Source organism: Symphodus melops (genome assembly GCF_947650265.1).
Source record: "Symphodus melops genome assembly, chromosome: 1".
In the NCBI taxonomy this organism is placed as follows: domain Eukaryota; kingdom Metazoa; phylum Chordata; class Actinopteri; order Labriformes; family Labridae; genus Symphodus; species Symphodus melops.
This window is the reverse complement of record NC_136691.1, coordinates 37,022,697-37,050,530: the sequence shown is the minus strand read 5'-3', so window position 1 is coordinate 37,050,530 and position 27,834 is coordinate 37,022,697. Positions and strand designations below refer to the sequence as shown.

At 40.4% G+C, this 27,834-nt stretch overlaps 1 protein-coding gene across 4 annotated transcripts in view; it reads left to right on the top strand.

Annotated features, from left to right (window-relative positions):
- LOC306822240 (multivesicular body subunit 12B-like) overlaps nucleotides 1–27,834 on the top strand; it is a 123,021-nt gene that overhangs the window by 18,667 nt on the left and 76,520 nt on the right. For 3 of the 4 annotated variants that reach the window (XM_079341119.1, XM_079341118.1, XM_079341120.1), the window contains exons 7-10: nucleotides 77–135; nucleotides 12,039–12,097; nucleotides 12,566–12,625; nucleotides 16,463–16,670. In XM_079341119.1, coding sequence (XP_079197245.1) covers nucleotides 77–135; nucleotides 12,039–12,097; nucleotides 12,566–12,625; nucleotides 16,463–16,504 — 220 coding nt within the window. In that variant the 3' untranslated portion in view covers nucleotides 16,505–16,670. Of the gene's footprint in view, nucleotides 1–76; nucleotides 136–12,038; nucleotides 12,098–12,565; nucleotides 12,626–16,462; nucleotides 16,671–27,834 lie in introns of those variants that run through there. The other variant, XR_013778874.1, reaches the window with a different exon arrangement.

Sequence of the window (27,834 nt, the reverse complement as noted above, 5' to 3'; positions counted from 1 at the left end):
TAGGAAAAAAAACAGTTTTTAAAGTCTAATTAAAATAAAACAGAATTAATCAACTGTTACTTCTCTCTGCTAACAGGAGGACGACGAGCCGGCCGGACTATGAGCACCAGAGCAGTGGGACCTACACCCTGACAGGTAAACGTTACCCAAGAATAAAGTCATTTAATGGTGAATGGGTTAGTGAGTTAACCCTTTAAACCCCACCTTAGGAAGTAGAGTCCTTTAGAGTCCTCCAATGCATATGTTGAGAATATAGCTTGTGACGTCCTCCTGGAGTATGTTAACATGCTCTACGACCCAGGCTGAAATCTCATGTCAGTAAAAAAAAAACCAAAAACCCACAATGATAAGAAAGAAACATTAAGACTGAGAGTCTTTAATTCAACCAGATTTGACTTTATGAACATTTTAAAACATTTTTAACTGAAATTAAAACACTTCCTTCATCCCCAGAAAGTATCATATCTCTGTACATGTTTATGTTTTTTACACACTGTCTGCAATGTCATTTTGATGGTTTCACGTGGAATACAAACACAGTTCAGATATTGTTGTTTTTACTCATTGTGATGTCATTTTCATATTCCTCAAATCTGTCCCACCCACTGTATGAGCCATGAAAGTTGTATAAGTGATGCTCTAACGGTTATCGTTTTGATTTTAGGTTATTTTTGTTACGGTTGATTTGGTAGACAACGTGTACATCTACACTATGACGTTACCACAGTTATATAAAGGGATGAAGCGAAAGGCTCGTTTGCTTTTAGCTGCAAAAAGAATGAACACTCATCCTTTGTTTGTATTTTAGTCTGATGATGCATACTATTGTTTTGAAGGGTTAAACAGAAGATCTCTGACTTTTAACTAACTTGCTGGAAGATAAACAGAGTTTTTCAGAGGAAAAGACAAGTGCTTGTTCTTGTGCTTTCTATGTACACTGAATGCTTTGCTTCGCCTCCGTCTGTACATAAAGGCAGCTGCGGTGGTACTTGATCTACAAACGCTCTCCGCCTAGATCCCCTCACTGATGCATACTGTACAGAGCTTTGCTTATCAGAGCGAGCGTGACTTCCCAGAGGAGCGCCGCATTACACTCAAGAGAACATTTAACAGCTGTCAAAGATGATCCATCACATGCCATACTTACATATGTACCGAGCATGCACTGGACGAATTCCCCTCTCTTTGTCAGGGAGAAACTCTGCTAATAGCACAATGCTCCGGGACTAAAACAGAAGAAAGGCTAATTCTTTCGGAAGCAGAGCTTAGCCGTGACAGCCTCAGAGACATGGAGCCAGAGTTGTGCCTGAGACGCTCGAGTCTTAAAGACAGTCTGATCCGCAGGAGGTGAAGGAGGCAGGCAGGTTTTTATCCAGCTGGAGAGAGACACCATGTGGCGAGGATTCCTCCTGCTGCTCAGCTCAGGCACACCCAGCCTATGGCCACGTTACACCACCTTGTGTTTTTAACGCACAACGCCGAGGTGCACAAGACAAAGTATGCTGTTCAAAAAATGACTGTTAAGTACGGAGCTGTTACTTGTCCTCTTTGTTTTCTGAAACCTGAGATAAAAACTAACAGCCTGAAGCAATACAAAATAAAAACATAGGTTGAATGATTATTCCTCACCCTGCTTTAACTGACAGAATAATTATTCCTTCACTAATTGCCCCCCAAAAAATGATTAATACATCATTGTGTTGGTGTGACAGTCATATTATAAGTTAGTCAAGACAACTGTGCAGAGTGTGGCCCTGAAGGAGCCGACATTAACACACAGCCGAGTGCTTTGTGGCACTGGGTGTGCATTTCCTCCGCTGGGACGGTGTCTGAGTGACAGTGAAGAACATGAACATACTGTACAGGACGCTGCCAGCAGTCATCATTTATCTGCAGAAAAACTGTCCTGTATACACACACACACTTCCTCTCTCATTTACCTTCATGTGTCCCTTCAATGAGGTTTTAAAGAAAAATGCAGATAATGGAGTTAGTTGTTGGCTTTCTTTCTGGAGATTGTGTGTGCTCGTCAGCCTCACAGCACCACGCTGTGCATGTGAGAGAACACAACTTCCCTTCATTAACAATGTGATAGCCTGCAGACCAAGTGTGAGGTCGTAGCCGACAGCCTATTTGTGTTAATTGTTAGCGGTGGTAGCTCTGGTGCATGTGTGTGTGTGTTTGCGTGGGTGGCTGCATGCACCCACGTGTGTGTGTGTGTGTGTGTGTGTGTGTGTGTGTGTGTGGGCTGACAGCTGGCCAGGTTCGAGTTGGTCTAAAACCATGTGCGCTCTGTCAGGGTTGTACAGGCGCCTTCTTTAGGATTGATGAATTGCCTGCTTTCTTGATTAAACCCTCCGTCACTTCCCAACAAAACAAAAACCCTAACACACACACACACACACACACACACACACACACACACAAAGACAAAAAAGAAAGCGGGCGAGTTGAGGGGAGGAGAGGTAACATGTCTGGGAAATCTGTCATCTGCAGTCACATCATGTACACATGTGATGTGCAGGCGCTTTGACATTTATTACCAGAATATTAAAAACTAATCCACATTTATTTTGCAGCCCTCCTTCACTTGACAGTTCAAGCTCATTGGAAAAGTTATCAAGTCTTCAGCGCAGATCCAAACCCTTTTCTGCTTTTCTTCACTACGTTGCTTTGACTCACGGCAAGTCCATTCTCCAATTAGTTCTGTTATTCGTACATTGACGGGAAAACAGGATATTTTTAAAGGTAATTACACTAGCATTCATGAAATGTGCCTAAAATACATTTGATAAAAATAAATGCAAAAGTCTGGGGTGAAAAAAAAAGAAAAAGCTCTAGAATAGGCTTATGAGACGTCCAGTCCATGCAGTCTCCCTTCATCTGCTGTAGAACAACATATAGCATTCAGCAGACATCCACCTGATAAAAAGGTAAACGTAATAAAAAGTTATACATTTACATATCTATGGCATTAATCAAAAATAAATCCTGACACTGGCCCTGATCTAACGTAATATGGAGAGCAATTATTTCCCTATCCATTAGAGGAACTTCAATTAACAGCCGCGAGACAGTTCATCCTTCAGAGGAGGAGGGGAAAAATAGGAGGCTCAAAATTAACTTGGGTTTGCAAAATATCTTGGCAGAATGACAGTGATTTTTGATTTTCAGGAAACAATATTGGAATTCTTATTAAACTATGTGCATCTGCTTTTAATTTGCTGCAAATAATTGGAAAATGCAATGGAGCTTTCCAATTAAAGCTCCACTTTATGCTGTTTAATAATACCCTCATAATATTAGAGCTTATGAAATGACAGGTGAGTTGGTGTATGAATAAAACATAAAGCCCCGTAATAAGAGACAGGAAAAAAAGAGGAGACAGTTGTTGGGGGGCTTTTAAATGCTCGACATAATTTGCATATATTAATCTCCTCTTTTCAGCCTTATCAAGTATTCCACTGTATTTGAAGTTAAAATAGTCGTGACAGGCAGGGGTACGCTTCGTTTTTCCAAGGATTTATTACTTGTATAATTCTGGATCTTTAATAAGCCAATATGACTGATCCTCTGAGTTCTGTGGAATTTGGTTAATTGTTCCAGATGGTGCTCGCTGATTATGCAAAATTACTTTCTTTCTCCTCTTTTTTCCCCCCCAACTACACCATTTCTTGATTGACTAACATGGAGAAAAAAGATTATTTTTGGCGCCGCACTTTCATTAAGAGGGTTCTCATCAGGTTTCAAACAAAAGTTCCATCTTATCTCTCCGTGTAGTTCTGGGCGAGGATGTGCGGAGGGAGGAGATCAGCCCGCTCTTATCTCAAAACCTGATGGATCTCAACCGCTTGTGCACCGCCGGGGTTATATTTTAGAATAACACAATTCTTTAGGCTGAGGGATTAAAAAACACGACCTCTCGATTGGCACACAAAAAAAAGTTCTTATTAGTGTACGCTGTTCTCTTCTTTCTCTTTTCTCCACTCTTTCCCTCGCAGAGATTGATGAAATTACTAAGCAGTCGGGTTGGTCCTCCATTGCAGCTCGTTCTCCATCCACGACTCACTAACATTCTGTTTTGCATCAGCTAAACTGAGCTGAATGAATCATTTATGGAAGTGTTATGGGGGAGTATGGGGCAGATTTACTGCCGAGCTTTTACTTTAGATGGAATGGGATTTCTATGAGGCCGATCTTGATGTCTGAAGTAATGCCAAAGCTTACATCAAGACATGAAAGGAACGCTCTTAAAACCCACGTTTTGCTTCTTAATTCCCCTGGTCAGCAAAAGGCGAACAGAGAGGGAGAGGGGGGCTCAGTAGGAGAATAGTATTTACATCTCTCTCTCTCTCTCTCTCTCTCTCTCTCTCTCTCTCTCTCTCTCTCTCTCTCTCTCTCTCTCTCTCTCTCTCTCTCTCGCACACACAAACACACTCACAAAACCATCAAACTGTTTAGTGCAACTAACGATACAAAGGTTGGTTTAATTTTCTTCAATTTAATGGCCAGCATATGACAAAGTGTTTGCATTTTTCTTATCGTATTTTTTAGTTTGAGCTGAAGAAGAAAAAAGTTTTTTTTAAAGTGCCTAACTTAATTAAAACAAAAAAAGCAACAAAAAAAAATCACACCCACAAGCTTTAAACATAGACATGTGGCATAAAGACCAAAACAACCACTGTGTGAGATTTACAGTCAGTTTCCTGACATTCTCCATACTGTTGAATTCAATGAATTAGCAAAATGACGTTATTCTGAATATTGTTCTCCTCATTGTAACTCGTTCTTTTAATGGATTGAGTTAAACCTGGTAAAATGCTTTCTGGTGTTTTAAGAAACAAAACAGAGCAGATGTACATCAGTAGCATTATATAAACTACACTATTGTAGCTATCAAAATAACAACATAAACCTGCTAACAAACACTTTTCTTTAAACCCCTAACCGTCTGCTTCCCCACTGTTGTTTCCCTGAAAAGTACAATGACAGAAATGTATTTACATTAAATCAGGAAAAGAATACTTACTGTAAGTAATGAATTAGTTGTAGTTCAATAGATAAAGTGTCAAGTGGTTTCTGTCGATTCAAGACACATTTTTAATCTTCAAGGGAACCGTTAACAAAGCATTTGGAACACTGTCGTCTACAGCCAACCCCAGTATCAAAATCTGGTTTTTATTCAGTATAAAGATAGTAAATCTCCTCTGTCAAAAAATACTACGAACACCCTGTAGATAAAATCCTGTTCACATTTATCCCACGGACACTTCAGAATTCCATTTAACTGTCTTGGTTATTTTCAAAACATGATCGATCCTGTAACGGTGCCGTTAGGTATTTGAGGATCAATCCTGAATGAATCGTAATGGAATTTTTGACTGGAGCCCGTAGGCCCTCGGGCATTTTTGGACTTTTATTACAGTCAAATAAGAGACTTTAAATGGCTTTGCATTTGCAGGCCAGACTGGACTCTGGAGTCTCATCCCTCATTGCTTTCTATCCATCCCTGAGATAGAGGCAGTGCTCCATTAGTTTCAGTGTCCAGACGTGGACAGCCTCAATGGATGGGCCTGTCACTGCTCCCTCATTTGCCCCGTGTACAGCAGGGTTTGTTATCACACATCTAATTAGAACTTGATAAAAAATATTTCACAAAAATTCCAGTCATTAAATATAGTTTAAGGAGATTTATGGTGGAATATGCCTTAAAGATCTTTTAATGGCTCTGCTGACTTGTTAAGTTTGTAATTAATGATCTTCTAATACATACTGTGGTGTGATTTAGAAAGCACAATGAGTTTCTGGGAATGAAGTCGTTTTGGAAAAGGGCATCTGGGGCTCCCAGAAGCTATATTAAATAGTTCTGCTCAGACTGGTTTGCTTAGAGCCATGAAGTGTGCTGTGAAAAAGTTCAAACACATCAGCGTCTCAACACAGATGAGGCATTTTTTAAAGTCGGGGTGCAAGAAATAGCACATGATAATTGTACAGCTGCTCTGTCATTTTATAATAGTCAATTAGTGTGTACGGAAAAGTCCTGAGCTACTCTTTAGTGTGAAATGTTTTTAAGTGCATCCTAGAACAGTTTTATTAAAGTAATGGCAAGAATATTTTCAATGTCCACTAATCCACAAACAACTAATGATCAAATGCATATATATCAAACTGTAAATGCATTATACTAATAACAGTGGCTTGTTCCACCAGGAGAGTAATGGCGTCCTTATTAGCATAATTAATGACAAATGGCAGCGCTGCATTGGTGGATTGGTTCTAGGGGATGATAAATTGGTGAATGCCCAGGTTAGTGGCTGCCAAGGAGGCCTCTTTGGCTGTCATCCCTCCTGCTTCCACTCTGGCACAGTTCATTACTCACTGTGTGAGATGCCACTTTACATTGCCTGGTACTGTGAGCATGGAGAACTTAATAACGCCACCCAAAACCACACAGGGCCCTGCTGCTTTACCCGCAGTCCAGAGGGCAAGCAGCTCAGCGAGTGCGATGGGGTTTGAGGGGAGCAGGACGACCCTGGAATCGTCTCCTACAGCTGCAGCGATCAAAACAGATCTCACATCAGTCTCTACTTTAGGGGAAGCGGGGCCATACGACCCGGTCTCCAGTGCTGGTGAGTGTTTCTTGTTAGGATTTCTGGGGCTCACCACATCCCTCGCATCATTACGGGTTAGTTTGCCCACAGAACCGCTAATTAAGAGGGGATTTGTGTAATTGTGCCTTCTGCTGTGTCCCATCCGGCACATGCAATTTACTGTCAGCCCTCTGCCAGCTCTTACACTTGTCCAGAGAGGCGTACCCCATTTATACACACATTCTGCTGCACATTTACCAGCAGCCACAGCTAGGGATCAATGCCAGTGCCATAGCAATGTCTTAAAAGACTCTGTGCTGCTGATTAAAGTCTGATTGTCCATTTAATTTCATGAGAGCGCTCGATAGCGAGCAAGCAAATGAGGCTTTCCTGATTATTCTCCAGTACCGCTTTTAATAACGGTTGGGAAAGGTTTAGTAATTGCACAAAATCAACATTTTGCTACCTATATCAAAGAGCTTTTACTTACTGTGTGTGCAGAGCATTTACAGTACTGCTGATCTGATGGAAGTTATCACACATGTAGACATTTCGTCAGAGCAGTTTCTCTTATGCAGCGGTGTTTGTGGCCAACTCACTGTAGGTGTTTCTGGCTCTGCCCACTTTCTGGAAGACTGATGGACTAGCGCCCGACTGGGGCTGCCTCTTGGCTCCCGACCCACACCAGATTTCAAGGAGTGCTTGTCACAGATGGAAAAGTAAGTGGGTCATTCTACATAGGATTGCTGCTGTGCACTCCTGTGGTGACAAAAAAGGGGATGTTTTTTGTTTTTGTTTTTTTTAGTAAACCAATTTCTGTTTGAATATTTTTTTTGTTTCTGACTTTAGATAGTACATTTTTTAAATCTTTAATTTAGTATACGGACTTTAACTCTTTAGCCTGAAATGAATGAAATCTCTAAAGGATTCAGATTCAAGCAAGGTTTGAGTGGCCATTTAATACATTTTGAAAATCAGTTTGAAATCAGAGAAAAAACACCTTTGAAGTCAAAATAATGTTTAATTTTCAAAAATATGTATCAAAGTAAACAAGCTGCAAGCTTATGTAAAATAATTCAGCTTCTTTGCAGTCCCTTAGAGCTTCCCTTCTGTATTCCGTCTACAGTTTCTGTCCGTCCATAAACCATCTCCTTAAGTGTGTTTGAGTGTCGAGCAGCCCCAGACTAGCACGCAACTATCAGCACATTTATTCACTGGATGTATCGCATACTTCTCTAACCTTTCAAGAAACATTTAAATTTGTTTACTTTTTGAACTTTCGGATGAGATGAAATTAATATTTTAGTATAAACTAACTGGCTGCGTTGGGAGGGTTGCAACACGATGTCTGCACACACTCCACTGAGACTGTGGAAAGGAGCTCCGCAGAAACCGATAAAAATAAATGATCAGAAACACAACATAATTTGAGTGCGTCATCTATTAAAGAATCAATGCTGTGTGCTTTATAGAATGTTAATTCACTCTCCAGTAAACATTTAAATGATTCAAAAGTAACACTTCCACTTTTGCAAGGAAGATTTTGAATGTGTTGAAAAGTTTTTTCTTTTTCTTTTTTTTTGCTTCACTCGTCTGTCGAGAAGGCTTGAAAAAGCAGGAAAAGATAAAAGAAAAAGAATGGGTTTCATAGAGCCGTAGTCATTAAAAGAATCTGAAAATAGCAACTCGCTATCATCTGTTCTCATAGCACGGGTCAGGAGCTCTGACACCTCCAAAATTCCTCCTGTCAGGGTAGGGGGCCATTTGTATTCTCTCTCATTAGGCAATTTGACTAATGACCTGCCGCGGCTGCAGAGCTACTGAGGGACCCAGAGCCTCGCGCCCTCTCTCTAGCAGCCGCCTGAACACACACACCCTCTATTGGAATGGCACAGATGGCATGCCCGGGCGACAAAATAAACTACAATATGTCTCCGAGATGCTGTCAGGCCTGGGCACTATTCCTCATGTCAGAGTGGGGCTAAGGGCTGAGTGGGCATGGGGGGTCCTCCTCCAGCTCTCTGTTCATCTACTCACCATTATCTGCAGAGGTGACAGAGAGCGGGGTCTGCAACTAGAATAGCATCTCCATGGTCTGCATAAAGAATCCGTCTCAAATTGAGAGTCACACCGACAGGAAAAGGGATTGCACTGTCTAGCCTGGCTACACAAAGAGGAAAATGCAACATCCAATTGTTTGGAATATAGCATACAGCGGGATCGAGATAGAGCGCTCAGCTGCTTTTCAGCTGATTTGTGAATTAATTATTAAAATGTCTTATGTCTTATTGTCTTATTAACAGAAATCAATGCAATCCTGAGTAAATATTTGCATTAGATTATTGTTTGCGCTTGTAGATTATTGCCCTGACTGTGACTTTCTCACTTAAATCAGGTGCAACATAGAATCAGCCATGTAATCATCCCCGACAGAGATCGCTGCGATTCTGCTGGATTAGTGAAGTGTAAAATAAAAGTTCATCAACATTCCTAAAGTGTTACTCTTGAGTTGTGGTTCAGGTAATATGTGGTATGCTCGATCACCCACGCATATTTTTCCATCAGTCAGTGTCGAAGCACAACTCGGTGTGGTTTATGTGTATGCGTGTGTGTACGCCTGAGTGCATGGCCGTGTCTGTTAGCACCCTGGAAAATGCAATGTACGGCGTCTGCGAAGTCCTGGGTGACAGTGCATCCAACAATGGAAGAGTGAGGGATTAGTGCTCAGCCCAGCGTACGAGAGAGCCCTTCCCGCCCTGAAACAGCCATTCATCTGTGCCCAGGGGCTGCAGATGACAATGCGGCCATTGCTCATCGCACCTGACGGAGCCATTAATAAGGCAATGATCCACACGGGCCCTGTGCTGACTCCGTTCTTTACACTACAATCACTCAAGCCACAGGGTCCTCCTTACTTAATGCCACCTCTGCGTTCAGCGCCATCATCATCATCATCATCATGGGCATCGTAGTCGCTGTACCAAAATTCCAGCCAGGTGTTTTCATATTGACTGCACTCACTGGCTCCAAAGCCAAATAAGTACCCAATTCCCTGCACTGCAATACAGTCATGAGTTAATGGACTGTAGCCTGGCCATTTGAGCTGCCAGAACATGCCTCATAGTGGGATTCCTGGTCAGCAGATTGGATTTACATTATTGCTGCCCTTTACACCTTTTGTATTACTCCATGGTTTCCATTTCTTACCAACAAGTCATCTCCGGCGCTTCTCCATTTGTCTGGGTGGGAGATAGCCGCTCCAGTATAGATGGTGGAGGAATACAAAGTGAGATCTGGTTTTAAATGTAATCCTTGAGCAATAGAGAAACTCTGTGGCCTTCAGCGATGTGAATTCATCTGTCCGTGCCACGCAGATCCATCAGCAGCTACAATCTCAGCTTCCAGTAGCCAGCTCTTGGTTCTTAATGTATTCTCTCTGCCTATCTCTGCCGGGCTTTGGTGCTCCCAGCGACACAGGACTGCATGTTTATTCACTGTTTTTAGGCGCTTAAACAAGTCACTGTACTCACCCAATCACCTTGGTTTGCTTGCTGCACGAGATAGCAACACATCTCTTCGGTGATTGGAAAGGGAGCTGAGGCTAAGAATCACACACTCTGAACATTTTAAGCCATGTTTGCAGCAGTGTTACAGGATTGCTGTGCTGCTCTTAAGGTCAGTTTTTTTGTCCATTGGTTGGTTCACCACATTGACACAAACTATTATCTCAACAGCTTATTATTTTGTAAAATATGATGCAGACCTTCATGGTTCTTAGAAGATAAATTGTGTTTAAGTTGGTTGCCCAATGCCTTTTTCATTGTGCTGCAATGAGGACGACACATAATGGGCATTATAACTCTCAACTATTTGAGGGGCAGGTGTGGTCCAGATTCCTTCGACTCCCAATTGGAAAGTCGAGGGTTTGATCCCCAGCTCCTGCAGCCATAGTTTAATGATCTCTTGGGCAAGACACATAACCTGAAGTCATTCTTGCTAGCTTGTTGCAGTTTGCTTGTTTGAATGTGGACACTTTACATTGACGCCTGTGCCATCAGTGTGTGAATGGATAGGTGTGAGTAGTCAGAAGTTTAACAAGCTCATGTCCATGACTTGACTTCGGTTGTGTGCAGGAAAACATTTGAAGAGGCTACGGTCCTGCATGCTAACATGTTGGCATGTTAGCATGTTGATCCTACTATTCAGGTCACAGTGAGGCCCCAGAGAGCTGCTTGCGTGGCTGAAGACTCTTGTAATGTCAACATTTCTGCTCTGGGAGATGAATTGAAGCCAAGAAGCTAACTTTGCTTTCCTGTGGTTATGAGGGTGATGGTCACGCTTTGATGAAAAAGATGTGGAAAGTTCCAAACCATAGATTTGTGTTATAGAAGCAAAGCAGGTCACACAAGTATCAAAGTGTGGGATATTTTAGATTTTTTAAAAACCTTTTTGAGTACAGTTAAGACCGAAAAGGGTGTCTGCTCTGAAATGATGACTCATGAATAGCTCTGGCTCACATTTATGGGTCCCTTTCCCTGTGCCAGCTGCCTGAAGGACTGTGGGTAAAAGAACACCAGTTGGAAGCTTGGCCTCTTGATATTTGGGGCCCACGTTGAAGCCAGCGGCAGCAAGTTTTGTGCGTCTAGATTTGGGAGTTTTTTAATGAAGCCGAGCAGCTGCAGTTTTGCCTTCAGTCAGGAAACGAGAGGCTTTGTGTCCCTTGTCACCCTGTGTTAATTTGGGCCCTAATGTATTTTATAAACAAAGGGCTGCTCTCTAGCCTGACAGTCGTGACACCTTGATTCCAGTGCAGGATGCATGCAGCACAGGGTTACACCATTAATAATCAACTGGCAGCCATCACACCATTTTAACCACGATCATTATGATAAAGGGCATACACTTAATTACAGGCCTGCTTAATTATAGCTCTGTTGAAGCTCGTTTGTTTGGTCAAATGCTAATTATACCACCACGCTCTTGGCAAGTCCTCATTTCAATCCACTTTTTTGCCCGCTGAACAGTGTGGCTTATTTTAATGCAAATTTGATATCTGGTGAATGTTTTGTCTCTCTTCTTTCCGCTTTTCTCTGCCTAGTGTGAGTGTGTCTTTGTTTCAGAGGTGAACATCTCTCAGACAAGACAGAATCGGGAATAATCAAGAGTAATTAAACTGGAGGAGGGGTTGGGAAAGGGCTGAGCTGGAGGAGAGAGCGGAGGTGCTCAAATACAGCGGAGAATAAAAAAGCCTTTCATCTTCCCTCCATAGACGGAAGGAGGGGAGGTGTCAGGGAGGCTGGGGAGGTTGATAGCTTCGCTGTATTATAAACCCACGTTTATTCTTGTGGATATACGAAGGATCGAGAATAGGGAGTAATATTTCTTTTGTTGTTGTTATTGTTGTTGTTGAACGGAATAAACTTTAAACTGTTTTTTACTCTTTTGCAGCTCTGGATGATGTGCCCTTTGTGATCTCTGAGAAGTTCTGTGAAAGAAAACCCGATGAGGTAATCATTCTTTAAGAAGTATTGATTAGATTCTAAGTTGTTGCTTTATAACAAATATTAAAAGCCGGGCTATGATAGCTGTTGATGGTGGCAGCTGACTGGTCTGGAACCGGTGGTGTAGAAAGGACCTCATTATGGTCATCGTGTTTGTTTGAGTGTGTAGCCTTCAGTTTCTTCGTCCACCTTACTTCAACGTCCTCTCGTTTCCTTCTGTCCTTTCCTTTCCCTCCTTTCCTCATGACTGTGTGATGAATGCGTGCAGTCAGGCAGAGCTGGCTCAATGCAGTCCATTTGGCTGGCTGGCGGTGGTTGTCACTATAGCCCCGTTTGTATTGACACCAAGAGGGAGAGGATTAAAGATTTTAAGCATGCTTACTTAGCCATGAGTCTAACCGCCATGTTTCTTGTGTGTATTTTTTTTCCTTCCTCCATCCCCCCAACCCCTCCTCTCCCTGCTTTTGATTTCAGATGCAGCAAGTCAATTTAATGGGCATTACGATCAAATCCCTGGCAGAGATCGAGGAGGAAGTGAGTAGAGGCTGCAACGCTCGGCTGCCGCTGACGCCGCTGGCCCAGAATGCAAAGCAAACGGTCTTGGGGTTGTAATTAAGTGTCTGAGACAGCGAGGCCCTGTTGGCTCCACTAAGCCCCAATTGAATAAAAGCATGGCCAGGCGAGGCAGCCATTCTCTCTTAAAAGCTTCGTCTCCGGTTCCAAAACACTTGACTTTTATTCCCCAATACTTCTCTCAAACAGCTCAATCTAGCATCTACAAGGCAGTACTGGAGATCTGGAGGGGGCTTTCCTGGTCAGACACCGCATGTTTAACTTTTTCAAACAGCTTCATCTTCAGTAGGGAAAAAAAAAAAATAAAGTTAAGAGATCATAAGAGCAAATAAAAGCACAACAAAGTCCTCCTCATTCCTGATGAAACACTGTAGCCTGCAGGCATTCGCAGGGAGAAAAAAAAAACATGCATGGAGCGCCGTCATTTGAGCTCTTGTGTTTGCGAGGGAAAGAAAAAGTCTGTGCGTGCGTGTGTGTGTGTGTGTGTCTTCGTGTGTGTGCTTTAAAGAGAGTGACAACCCCCCTTCTCTCTCATTAGCACGGTATCTTGGTATCAGAACTGCCAGGAAGTGACAGACCACTGTAAAAGAACAGGTGCTGTTGGGTTTGAGATGTGTTACAGAGCAAACACTCCCTCATCAAACCGGGTGTCTGTTCTGCACTCTGCCTCTGTCTTCTGTCACATACTATCCAAATCACACCCAGTCGCCATCTTGTCATATGGTCATCTGAATGAAGCTCATTGTCAAGCGCAGGTATTAATGGCGTGTACTTGTACGTGTGTGTTTTGCCAGGAGTAAGAGACAGGCTGGCTGCTCATCCTATATGCTCCTGTCTTTTTTTCCTTCTTTTTTTTTTTTTTTTCATCCTCCTTCCTCCCCTCGTCTCGTCTCGTCTCCTCTCCTTCCTCCCTTTCTTCTCGGAGTGTGATTAGCAGCAGGACACATGGTGAGCTGAGCTGTGGAAGGGAAGGAGAGGGGGCATGAGAAATCATTAATTACAGCCGCGCATGGAGCTGATGAAGTAAATGTGAGATAGTGTAACACACAGGATTTAGTGAAGTGGACGACAGCACAAGATTAATGGTAGGGCCAGGCTGATGAGGATGAAGTCACAGCTTAGCTTGATAATTAGTTTCCAAGTGGAAACATCCCTCACCATTGTGTTATTTTTACTTCTCCGCTCTTATTATGAGACCACAATGATGTCTCCAGAACAAGAGGAGGAAACATTGTCAGAGATGTTCTCGCAAACATGTTGGACAGCAGAAGTGTTTCTTTTAGAAAAGGAGGAATATTTTTCCTCTCCTCCGTGTAGTTTTTATCCTTTTTCTCAGACTAAAAAAAAAAAAGCACTTCAAATGTCCATTTTCCTTTCAGAAGGTTTCTGCGGAAGTGGCAGCTTGTTCTTGGTGTTATGAAACAAGAAAGAAACAAAATATAGATCCATAATAAGCTGGTTTTAAATTGCATTTTAAATGCATCGTCCAGTCTGCCCAGGCATCTTATGAAGTTGCAGCAAACAAAAAGTCAGTGAATGTCACTTAAGGAAGGATGCTGTTTTTTGATAAGAATCTCTAGCGCTGATATTTCCCTCCTCCTTTTGTCCAGAAGAGGTCACTGTCTGTGCCTGACTCTTGTGCTTTTCTTCTCATCCTCAAAAACAAGAGGCACCTTCTGCCTTCGCAACCTGATCGCCTCCTTTCCAGAGCCATTCAGAATATGGATTCATGAAAGAGATGTGCTTTGTAAAATTATACATATGCACATGTAATTGAGGAAAACTGTTGTAATCACTGCCACAGTTGTAGATAAGACCATTTCCTAACAGGCATCACTTAAGCCGTGTCTCGGATGATGTTGGTTCCAGCAATTAGGCATTCTTTTCATTTCCCAAATGACTCACAAAACTTGCGGATATTATAATTGCTTTTAGCCACGCATATCTAATTTGTGTCTTTTTAAGTGTTAATTAGTAAGCGATTTAAAGTGACGTCTTTATGTAGTTTGCTCTGCTGAGAAATGTTGTTGGCGGCTGGCTAATGATTGTGTGTGAGGGTGGAGTGGAGTGTGTGTGTGTGTGTGTGTGTGCGCGCACATGACAAGATTTTCATTAGCACCTATGTATGATGGGCTTTCAGTGTTTTCAGGAAGTTATCTGTATGTGTGTGTCTGTCTGTTCCTGTGCCTGCTTATGTGAATGTATGGAGGGACAGTAGTGTATGTGTGAGGTGTGAGAAGGAGAGCTCCAAATAGAGGTGGAATTAATGAAGACAACATGTCACATATTTTTGGCAGTGCAGCGGGGACAGGAAATGAAGCCGGGCTCGTCTAGGTGACTGCCGCCCATGTTCCAGTGTGTCACTGTCCTGTCAGCCTGTGTGTAAAACTGGCAGACATTGATACATGCTCTCCCTGATAACACCCCATTCCCCCATCCATCATCCACACACACACACTCATGCATATGCACGTACACACAGGATTATTTATTTACTGTGCCAGATGTTGGCACTGGATTTTTGTGTGGTGGGGGGCTGGATTTCTTCACAACTAACTGGCTTGTGATATGTGACAGCTTTTCGGGTAACTTGCTGCTCTTCCTTCAGCAGATGAGAATCAGGGAAGGTGGTGTTTTGATGGAGAGAAGCCGGTTGGAGCCATTGTTGCTCCTCAGCCTCTGTTGGCTATTTGGAAAGCTGTTCAGTGATCAAACAGCATCACCTAGTGATACCCTGCAGTATTACAACTCTGGAACTGTGAAATGAGCTTCACTTTGTGACACACAGTTTACTGGACTTTACCCATAAAAAAAATCATTGCTGTGTCATTAGTGAAAGCAGCTTTGTTTTATTTCATACTGCACCCTTAGCATTTAGATTCATTGAATAGAATTTGGAAAATGGATTAGATTAGGTCACAGTATGCCATTAAATCATCAATATTTTTCTCTATTTGCGTTTTTTTATTCTCATCAGATGAAAAGAAAACAAGTCAGTGTAGTGTCCAATAAGATTACAATCCTATATAATTAATATGATTCTTCCCAGATAAAACATTTGAACAATTTTCTTTATAGAATTTAGGAATCTTTTTTATATAGAGCTACGTTAGCCGTGACATTGCTAAGGACCAATGAACTGATGATGAGTGTAGCTGATCACCAGATCACTGAACAGCTGCTAGTTTTGATCCATCCCATCCTGGCCTCTCGGTCTGTATCCAGGTTAAAAGTAAAGTGTTATCACTTTTGGCCTTCTAATGGTTTACATCCATTTTACCCCCCCCCCCCCCAAAAAAAAAAGACTCAATTGGCCGTTCGCTTTAACATTTCAGTTGTTTATACAGCAGTGGAACTTTGCATTTAAAAAAAAAAAAAGATACCATTGAAACAAAAAAGCTAATTTTCCTGCATTTGAAAAGTTTTCTAAAAAACAAAAACAGTAATGTCCCTGATCTGCCACAAGGGGGAGGTGTTTTTACTTCCTGATCAACATCATCATTCTGGTCTTCCATCTGTAATGTATTTTCGAGTCAACTGTTTTCCTGGAGTTTTAAAATGTGACCATAACAATATTACTTTCATAATATTTATTTCGATCTTATATATCTTAGAACGGTGAGAAACGGGTTTAAATAGTTGTGATAGCATTTTTTTACAACATTTTAAACATGTATATATTTGACTATTTTTATTGCTATAAAATGTTTGTTGTTTATTGAAGTATAGTAATCATTTGTTGTGTTTTAAATTTTAATTTGCATTTAAATGTGTTCTCTTTTTTTTCTCCTCTTACAGTTTCAGTACAACTTCAGCACAGAGTGGAGCGTTGCCGTGTAACTTTCCAACATTTACGACCAGAGACACAGATGAATAGCCACAACGTCTGAAACTCAGAAAAAACTCCAGGATGTAAAATAATGGAAGAAAATTTTATTTAAATTGTTTAGGAGTATTACCGATAATGTGCAATTATTGACATTACATTAAAAAAAATGTTTTAATTTATTTTTTGAAAGTGACTTGACTTCTTTTTCCTAATCTTAATCAGATGAGAAGTGCTGAAATGAACGGCATCATGCTTAGAGTAGATTGCTCGTAACAGGGCTGTGCTGACAGTGAGCAGCATTCATGGAGGACAAACAAGCTCCTCTGATGTTTATTTTCCAGCAGAAGCATCGTTCCGTCACGGAGTTCATCATGAGCAACGTGCAGCAACAGCAAGCAGAGCAATGAGACGCAGGAGCCTTTTACCCCAGACGCTCATTCACACCAGGTTGTTTGAAGCAGAACACAACATTCAATCTCAGCTTTTTAAATGTACTTTTCCCATTTATAGCTGTATAGTTTAAAAAAACTACTCTGCTCCCGCTTTGAAGCCAGATTCAGCAGCGAGATTTACACACACCAAAAACATCACAATTTTCTCACTCCTGCTCACATGTGTCATTTGCAGCTAATTAAATTGTCAGATTCCATTTGCACATTTTTCCTGTTGTAATTAGTACTAGAAAGTAATTAATGGGGATTAATGTGCCTGTAGTTAATTAGACTCTTCTCCTGCTAAGTTTGTGAAGTTGTGGATTGCGCTAACAGTGCAGGTATTTATTTATTTTCCTGACCAAAGTGTCTTCATGGCTCCTGGTGTTCGCAGGTGCTTAATGAAGCGAACAACAGATGACAAGCCTCTGCGAGATTTTGCGCAAACTCCTCTGTTCTGCTGCTGGAGTCAGAGCGACGGTCTGAAGCATCCTGTGCAGAGGGAGCAGCTTTCACACTCGTTCATGAAGGTGACACTTGTGTCAGTGATGCCCTGGAGCACAGTGACAGGCTGCTGCAGCACTCCTCCCCGCTGTGCCGAAAGTGCATATGAACAGTATGACATGCGTAAACAGATTCTCACACAAACAGTGGAGAAAAAAAAAAAAAAAAGGTGAAGATTTGATCCCCTTTTTAACTGGAATGTGTGAGAAAATACTTTGCGGCAACTTTACTACTGCATGTCTTCAAACTTTAACAAGATGACTAAGATGTTTTCATTTTCAAATCCCTTGCAGAGACGGAATTTATTTAAAAATATGTAGGGAAGGAATCCCCTGTAGCTTCGGGGTTAGTGCTCTCATTCCCATCAAAGCAGGCAGCCATATAACTGGGCAGCCCAGGTTCAAATCCGACCTGTGCTTCCTTTCCCGCTTGTCATTCCCCACTATCTCCTTTCATTGATTTCTGACTCTATCCACTGTCCTTTCTCTACAATAAAAGCCCCCAAAAATCTGAACAATATATACATATGTAGCAGTGGTATATGGAGTATAAAATGTAAACAAAACTTGTTGTTGAACATCACATATCCCATGAAAAGAGAAATATCACCATATATAAGGTATAAAACCCAGACACTGGTTTAATTTGGATTCATCCCACATTCTGAAGTTTTCTGCTATAAATGTGCTGTAGCTAAAAAATAGTCCTCAATAAATACTTCCCAATAAATGCATGTTAATCCTGTTAAAGTACTTCTGCTAAAAACTACATTTCCCAGCTGAATTAAGCTTTTCCTTCCCACCGAACGTGTCTGTTTTAGAGTAATCGTGCCATGAAGAGGAACAAATAGGCCTCAGATAAATGCCACAGACAGGCAGGGGGCTTAAACACTAAGTTTCTATTAAAACACTTCATTGTAGTTTTTTGCTCTTTTCATCAGAAGTGTCAACTTTTAAAATGCAGTAACATATCTCCAGCTTTACCAGTTTCAATGTGTTCCTTTTATTATCAAATCTATATATATAAATAAATATTTACTGTACCAATGATTAGATCATTTAATAGGCATCCTTTCCCCTCATCCCTTTCATGCCCTGTTTACGCTGCTCTGGAGCCATTTTGCATTCATGGTATCAGAAACTTTGCAGCCGAACTCTCCAGATGGGCAAAGAACAATCAAGCCCTCAGAACCACAACTCCCTCATGAGTCCTGCCCAGCAGCACCCATCAAAAAGGTGCCTCACATGGTTTCACTTTCCCTTTCTCCCTGCTGTATGATATGGAAAATAATGATGATTTTGAGAGACCGCACTTTCAATTAAAATGGAAACAACTACATTTTCCCTTAGCAGCTGTTTGAACTATAGTAAGAGTGAAGGGCTGCTTTGTTTCACTTATCATTTCATATGTGCTGTGTCTTTTTTTCAAGGCATCTTTTTACTTCCCTGTTATCTTTGACCTTCCGGGCCTACTTCAGACTCCTCAGTCTACTTTTTTTTTTCTCTGTTGATGTTGAGCTGAACTGCAGAGCAGCACATCAAAGCCCCACCCTCTGTGAGTCGGCCAGATGTCCCATGGTCATTTTTAAACTCACACCCCGGCACATGACATGGAGCAGTGTGTAAGCATGTAGACAGAGGTGGATGGGCCGCTTGGAAATTGGAAAAGGAAGCCTGTATTTATGAGGTGGTTTGAGGTGCTGTGTTAAGACAGGCTTAGCCTGCCACTCTCCCCCTGACAGCCCTGTTTCCCCCTGAGCTAGGGTGACCAGAGACTCAGAGAGGTGAAGTAGTGAAGGCAGGAAGCCTGTCAAAGCAGGACCAGACCAGACCTGGACCCAAACAAACTCACAGGCAGGTGATGCAGCAAATCACACTGACAGAACATGTAAAGTTACAAAACAAAACAAAACAAAAAAAAACCCAAAAAACATTTCACTGGATTTTTATTTTCTTAAATCACAACCGGCAAACAGAATCTGTGCTTCCTAAGGTTATTCTTTCATCCCGGTGCATGCTGGGAGAGGCTAAACTTTCTGTGACCTTAAAGGGGATACACTTTGTAAAACTCCTTTAAAATCAAGTGAAAATACACAAATAATTGAGGCAGTGAAACTTATAGTCAACATTTACCAGTTACCTGCTGCATTCTTTTGTCTCTTCCTTCCACACTGACGTCATCAAATGTTCGAGTGCCCCACTGAGATTTAAAGTCTGAGGTTGGACGTGTGGTCTTCTCCTTACAGCCACTTTAACAAGCCCCCAGGCTGCCCTCCGAGGGGAGCCGCACATCAAATCTGTCTCTGCGTACCTCAGCCTGAGGTAAGATGAGTGATCTCCCAGAGCAGGGATCCCCTCGCCTCCCCCACACAGCGGCTCTCCTCCCCTCTTCCTCTGCCTCGGCGGCCGGCCCATGTGAGTCAAATTACTGTAATTGAGCAGGGATGGAGCTGGGTGTGAGGTGATCTCTCTCTTCATCCCCTCGCTTGCTCTCTCGCTTTCTCTCTCTCTCTCTCTCTCTCTCTCTCTCTCTCTCAGTTTTCTCTCTCAGATATTTCTGCACATGTTGGGGAATGACCAGCAAGCATCTCTCTCTCTCTCTCTCTCTTTTTTTTTACTTCCCTCCAACACTGCCTGTAACACAGAGATCAATTAACTCCTTTCAAGTCAGATCAAAGGCCCAATACACCGTCCAGATCCGTCCACAACCTGTGGGACAATTAGCTCTCCCTTTGGACAGCAGGCAGGCCGGACAGATGAAGGGAGGCTGCTGCCACTGTTCAAATACGTGTGAATTAGTCATAAACAAACAGGGACTGATCTCCAGTCTCTCCGTTAAATCACCAGTTAAAATCAGTAAAACAGGGAGAGAGCGTTCAATGATCTGCTCGAGGGAAATTAGGATTCATGTATAAAGTCATTTACATTTTTGGGAATATATTTTAGATGTTTAGATATATGTTTTATGTTTTGACTGCTTTTGTCTAATAATCTGTCCGTGGCCATAATGAGCTCCCGAGCAGTTCATAGCACAGCTCAAAGCGCTCCTGCCCACATAAAGTGGAGAAGGGCACGGACAGAGAAACTACACACAGAATAGCTGCTTTGTAGGTGCTTTGTGGTGCTTTGTTTGTGCTTTTTCTGCAGCATTTCATTTTTTGTGTGATTTTTTGAAGTCACGTTGTTGTCACTTCTCTCTGTTTATTTTGTATTTCCTGAAGGTGTGTGCTGTTAGTCATTTTCTTGTCTCTCTATGAGGTGTCTTTGTGTTTTTTATGGGTATCTTGTGTCTTTATGGAGTTTTTTTTTTTTTTTTTTACGTCTTTGTAGTCCTTTGTCTGTAATATATATTTGTGTCTGTTTGCTTTGCTTCTCTTTGTTTGTCTCGGGGTTGTCGTTTTGTGTCTCTTTGTCGTCACTACATTTTTTTGGGGGCCTTTTTGCCTTTATTGAATGAGACAGCGGGAGAGAGACAGTTGAGTTGTTGAGAGGAGAGAGTCGAAAATGAGATGCAGCAAACGGAAGAGGTCAGATTCTAATCCGTGGTCGCTGCGCACGATGAACCTAAAAAAGACCATCTAGCACCCTGACTTTGCTATTTTGGAAAAGTTAATTTTACATTTCCTAAAAAATCTTTTTTGCATTATTTTTTTTTGTGTGACTCATTTTGTCTTCACGTTCTAGTTTTCAGTCCCATCAAATTTGTTATAAATGTCTTGATTTGTTTGAGTCTCTAAGTTGACAATTATTTGTATTTTTCACTTCTTAGTTGTTGATATTTTGAGTAACTTTTATAATCATTCTTTTTGTCCTTCTTTTCTATGTAGTCACGTTGCAGCAGTAAATGTTTTACTGTTGTTGTTTTTAATCGTCTTTATTGGCATTTTATTGTCTTCGTAGTCGTTTCTGTATCTGCGTTTGTGGTTTGTTAGCTGTTACTTGTAGTCCATTTGCATTTATTTTAATAGGCTCTCTTCTTTTGTAGTTTCTAAGTGTGTCTCTGTGGTCATCTTGTTGTTTGTTTGTGGTCCCTTTGTTTGTCTTCGTAGTTGTTTTGTGTTGCCTTGTAATTCTTGTGAGTCTCCATGAGGTCATTATAGCTCCAGCACCTTCTAACCCATTGTGTGCCTGTTTCTTCCTAAGTTACACCCCAACGCTAATGCCTCCATGGGCACGGTGGTGGCACAACTCCGGAGTGTTTGACTGTAAACTAAGTGGACAGGGGGGAGCGAGTGCAGCTTTCGTCCACAGACAGGTGCACTGACCCTGTCCACCCCCGAAGGTGCCACTTGCGTTTTATTGGACATTTAGGGCCGGCCAGCATTTTTTAACAGCCACCTGGATGCAATAAAGGCCCGACTCCTGAGCTCTGGCTGCCCAGAGGATTTCCCAGCAGCCCCCGTGGGACCTCTAGCTAGTTAAGATGTTTATTAAGCTGAAAGTGGTCCAGTGGGAAAACACAGCACTTCTGAGAGATTCGGACCAGCAGTTTTCTTGTTAGTCGGAGCGCTCCCTGGAGGATTAGGTTTCTTTTTCTTTCAAACCTCGGAGGGAGGACAGGGTCAGTTCACAGGGCATGAGGTTGACCAACTGGTAACTAGGCACATGAACCCAGGAAGGGAAATATCTAGAGACCATCAAGGTCAGCTTGGAGCAATTCCCACAGTTCCACAGAATGTTAGCTTAAGACATAGTGAGCTCCCGATTTACAGCAGTTACATAGCAACAGTATCATCTACATTTCCAGAAATAAATGATGCTGTATGCCATGACTATAAAAAAACAAGAAACAGTGAGTTCCATCTGTCTCTGAAGGATTGAATTCAGCTCAAAATATTCCCTAACAGACTTCCTTTCACTTTTAAATCGGTTAATTTCAAGTAACAAAAACGTACATTAGAACGCTTCAATGGCAATGGTTTGTCTTTAGTTTCGAAGTAGAAAGTTTTGTTGTTGTTGCAGAAAATGTTTGTCCAGAACATTCTGATGTTAGCTCTTCTCACCGTCTGACAGATCTTGACCTCACTAAGCTCTGCTGGACCTCGAGTTCAAAGCGCCGCTCTTTAGCCTCAGGCGCTCTGCTCCTAAAACTTCAGTTAGCCTGTTAGCTGTTCTTTTTTTGTTGTTGTTTTTTTTTGCTTTCCAAAAATTCAGCAGCTAGCACTCTCTGCCTAAAGAAGTAGACTTATTTAAACTTTATTTTACAGAGGAACAATGTAGATAAAATAACCCTTTTCTCTCTCCCCCCCCCCCCCCCCCCCTCCTCGTTTTCATTTTGAACTTTGTCTGCCGAGCCCGTGGCGAGCACATGCGGCCAGTGATGGGTTTTTAGTGCTCTCTGCCTAATGTTCAGGACAGATTAGAAATGTTCGCCTGTGACAGATGCTGTCTAGATCTTCACTACCAGATCCTCCCAGCTGCAAAACATCTGGAGGATTTCTACCTTTTTTCTCTGAAGTGAAGCCTATTAATGACACACCCGCAATCATATATGTGAACATACACTCACTTTGAGTACGCACAAAACATATTTAGTTGTATTTCATGGAGACTAAAGAGAATCACACATATACAGATGTCTGATGATGTGGATTTTTTTTTATTGCTGCTGTGCTGAGAATTCACATTTTCTGCATTTTTTCTTCCAAATTGAATGATTAATTCTTATTGGTTGTTTTTTTTGTCCTTGTTTTTTTTTTTTACACAGAGGAAAAAACATGTGGATTGAAACTTGAAGTAGGTTATACAGAGTTTTAAGGTTAAAAAAAAGACTATTTCCAATGTTTATCAAGATGTATTTAGAATATCTTTCACTACTTCAACCACAAAGCTTTGCAACACATGCAATTTATTCAGCAGAAAAAAGAATGTATGCCTTCCACACGAGAAGCGGGTACGCTTGTTGTTAATGGCACACATCCTAAAATCATGCTCCTGGCCTCCTGCAGCCTCTCATTCCTTGTGTCAGAGGAAACATTATTTCTGCTTAGACAAATCCACTGAATAACATGATCGTCTGATGAAAGGGCTGCAAATCTTTCCTGAGCTCAGAGGTTTTTGCTAATGATGAAAACAGTCACGTAACAACAAATTTCATGTATCCCGCTGTGGCATCACAGACTGTTCAGCATCATAAGTTTTCTCAAAGGCCAAACCAATTGTTTTGTTTCTGTGTCGCTTCTCCACTCAGCACCTCTGGGTGAGATACGAAATGGTCCTCGGTTGGAAGGAGATTTTAAGATTTCTCAGGCGCTCATCCCCAGTCAGAGAAGGTCACAGATGCTTGTGTGTGCATTTCTCTCGGGGACATTTGGAGCAGAAAGTTTAATTTAGTTAAAAATGGCCCGAGCCGTTTAAGTCGTTCCTCATGTGTCTGCACAGCTTAAGCTCACATGAAGATGTTTGGCCGTGGCCCGTGTGTGAAGTGAAACAGAAGGGAAGGGGAGATCCCCACATCACAGGATAAAGAGATTTAGTTATTGCTGCATTTCATAATGTATCATCTGTTACCATCTGGGATCCAACTTTGAAAAACTGTGTTGAATGTTTTGAAGATAATCCCTTGAAAGAAGAAAAGCATTCACTGCATTTTCGAAACCAAACATTTGGAATTACTTTTTGTGTTAAAAATTATTATCATTGTTCAACTCAACAAAAATCCCTTTAAATGAACTATTTAGCTTTGATGACAACCAAATAAAGGGAAGGAATAGTGAATAAATGCAACACATTCAAAATCATTTATCAATAATTACAATATTAAATGTTTCTGTCATTAGTTAACTGAAGGTGACGTATGAGAAATAATAAAGATTTAATGACAGAAAATCCACATGAAGAAACCTATGTAAGGATTTAGTTTGTTAATTCAGCAGTTTATTTTAAATGTTTTTTAATTCAGGATCAAACATCAATCGAACTGTGACATATATGTTCGGTATAAATGCAAAATAATGACTGAAAAGCACAAATCTGACAATGAACAAACAACCAAGAAAAACCTATGTCCCTTTCTAATTTCCAGCTGTTTACTAAAAAAAATACTAAATGAGTAAATAAACGTTGATGTTCTAATTATAACCAGAGGACAGAAGGGCTGACCAAACACTAACAGAGTCAGCTATGACACGGGAGAAAACTATAACTAAAATTATACAAATTCAACAACTACGATAAGGAAAATAAAACATGTTAAAGGAAACATTGCATTATTTTGAGTTCTTAAAATAATTTTTATTACACTTGGTGAAGTTGTTCTCACGTTCAGAAAAGATCACCTAATGGCTGAATGAAAAATATTCTCACCATTCTGAAGCTTTTTTATTTTTACACATCTTTAATGAAATAATAAGACAACATTACATTATTTAAAACATCAGAACTGAATTACCAGCATATTAAAGTCAAGTAAGTAATTATTGAATAGTTTTTTTTTTGTTTTGTTCTATTATTACTTTAATGAAAAGAAATAGTGACATGCAAATGAATCTGTTAGTAAATGATTGATCAAGAACAACAATAAACAGAAAGAATAGGATACAGAATAACTATCTACTGACATTATATACTGTATATATATATATATATATATTTGTATATATATATATATATATATATATATATATATATATATACATCAAACATGTTAATTAACATGTTTGATGTGTATATACATACATACATACATACATACATACATATATATATATATATATATATATATATATATATATATATATATATATATATATACGTTTTTTTTAAAATAAGTTTATACCTGCACCAAAACTGTATGTAAAACAACATTTTAAGTTTAATATGGACATTTATAAAACTGACTATTAAGAGAAGTTAAAGAAAAGGATTTTTTTTAGTACTTCGTTACAACTTTTTAAAAATTTTAACTGTTTAAAATTCTTTTTTTTATGTAACACGAAAGTTGTGTATTAATACTTTATGTATTTTTTTCTCCTTTATTAGCCTGTCTAAAAGTACATTAACGGAGGTTTTTTTTACGTTGTTGTTTTGATATACATTATCAAATTATGCAGTTTTGTTTGTTTTTTTGCTTTGGGACACAGAGCTAGTTGTACTGCCTGTTTTTGTCCAGTAGGGGGCAACCTTGTAATTCATATCGCAGTATTTAGGGAGGTTCTGTAAGTATATAAAACAACAATGAGGTAATGCTGTGTTGAGACTGAGTCGGAGGACATGATGCATTAATCTGACTGTATCCTGGATCACTGTCACCATGAACCTTGACTTAAAATACAACTCAGAGTTCCTCAGAGAGAGTAGCTGAGAGTGATGATGTGCAGCAATAATTCGAACCAAAATCACTGAAAATACATTACAATCATTTTAAGGAATACCAGTTTTACTTTTTACACATTGTCAATAAAATGGTTCATATTTTGGAGTTAAAAGCACAAACGTGAAATAAATGTAAATAGAGTTTAAACATGGAGATGGAGGACTGAAATGCACAACCCTGATATTTAGATGGTTTCCCTGCTATGCAAAAACACTTTCTGCACTCATGCGTTTAATTCTTCTCTAAATTACAAATGTTTATTTACAGTAAAGGTTGCAACCCCTTCATTCAATATTTACATTTTAATAGCTCAATGATTTAGCTTTCTCACATTTTTTTTCTTCCTATCTGTCTGTCTTGTTCTTTTTATTTCCTTTAATTGTATTATTTTGAACAAAGAATAGTGTGTGTCATAAAGCTACATGGATTAATTCACATAAGTACGGATTTAAGTAGTGGTGGCAGCGCAAGTTTAATAGTATTTATATTTAATAATATATTTGTTCAATTGTAATTGTATCACTGGTATGTAATAGGGCTTTATTATTAAATGTTATATTAGGTTCATTACAACTTCAGTTTTCGTCTGTATCGTACCAAACTGCACAGCTGCAGGTAAACACTTTCCAGTCGTGTCTGTCACACAGAGACTCTGTCAGACCATCTGTCAGGAACTCAATACATTTGTCAGTGAAAAAAAAAACGAAGAAAAAAACGGCAGATCCAATAAATCATAACATAAACAAATCTCAGCATGGGTTGACAGTGCTGTATTATACTTTGGCCTAATCCCCGGGGAGTTTGGATTATCCCGCAGTATCATTTTTTTGGCTGTCTCAGTTAAACGGAGAATGTTGCTTATGCGATTGGAAGCAGAAAAATGTGACTGAGGGGGAGGGGGGTGTTATCTTAGTATATCCACTCTATGTGTTGCAAAACTATATGTATTTATTGCATGCAAATAATGCCTGTAAAATAAATATAAAACGCATGTAGAAAAATCTAATTTTGGATTTAATGTAAATGTAAAAAAGGTGAAATTAAACCAGTTGAATCACAGGGCCCTCAGGCCCGTTGGGCCCTGTGAGTCATTTTCAATATTGCAGCTCTGCCTGTTTGATTCTTTGTAAATAGAACGTGATGCATTTTTTTTTTTTAGATAAGGAAGCATCTAAAAAATCTGCCGTGCACAAAGACTCAGCAGAGACAGATGAAAGTACAGTAGTTGCCGAAGTGCAAACCTTCATTCTGCTGATCCAGGAGCAGTCAGCGGATCCGTCGTCTGGACGATGAAAGTGATCTGCCCTCAAACCCTGTAACAGCAGCACGCAGGGTTTTTACAGACACTCCAGATATATAAAATGTGCATACTGTATAGAAGATAACCGAAAAAAGTTTAAGATTTTAAAAGCCTCAGAGGATGTTCTTCTGCTGCAAACTTTTTTCAGAAGCTCGAGTGAAACTGTGCAGCCAACAATTAAGGAACCAGTTTTTTTTTTTTTTTAAATTCATTCGAGCTTTTAAAAAAGCATCATGGAGAGCTTCGAAACGCTCATTAAAAGATCAAAAGGAGTTAACTATCAAAGTACTGCAGCCCTGCAATTTAGGGAGCCATGATGTCTTTGCTTTGCTGCGTTTCTCCTTGGAGCATGAGAAGTGTTCTTCCCATTTTCACAGAAGGATTTAATTTTTTGAAATGCAAATCAGTTCGCTTTGTTTTGGTTCTAATCAAAAGCACTCAAACACTACTGTAGCAACATCGAAAATAACAGATGTGCCTGTAGAAACGTGTTCCTCTCCATATATTCATTGTGATATTTGAAAGGTTTACGTTGAGGATTATTTCTGTGTGATTGATCAGCCTGAGGCTCTGAGGCCTGACTCAGGGAGAGTTGTGTGAGTTATTTTCTGAGCTCATAATGAATGGATCCTGCGTGGCTTGTAAACAGCGGGAAGTTAATGTAATTAAAGCAGATAAATTGTCTATATGTGTATATTCTAATTTGAGTGATGCACTTGTTCAGACAAGGCATAAATTAAACGGAGGAATAATTAGATTTATTTATTGCATGGAATTACTTAAGCTAAATTAG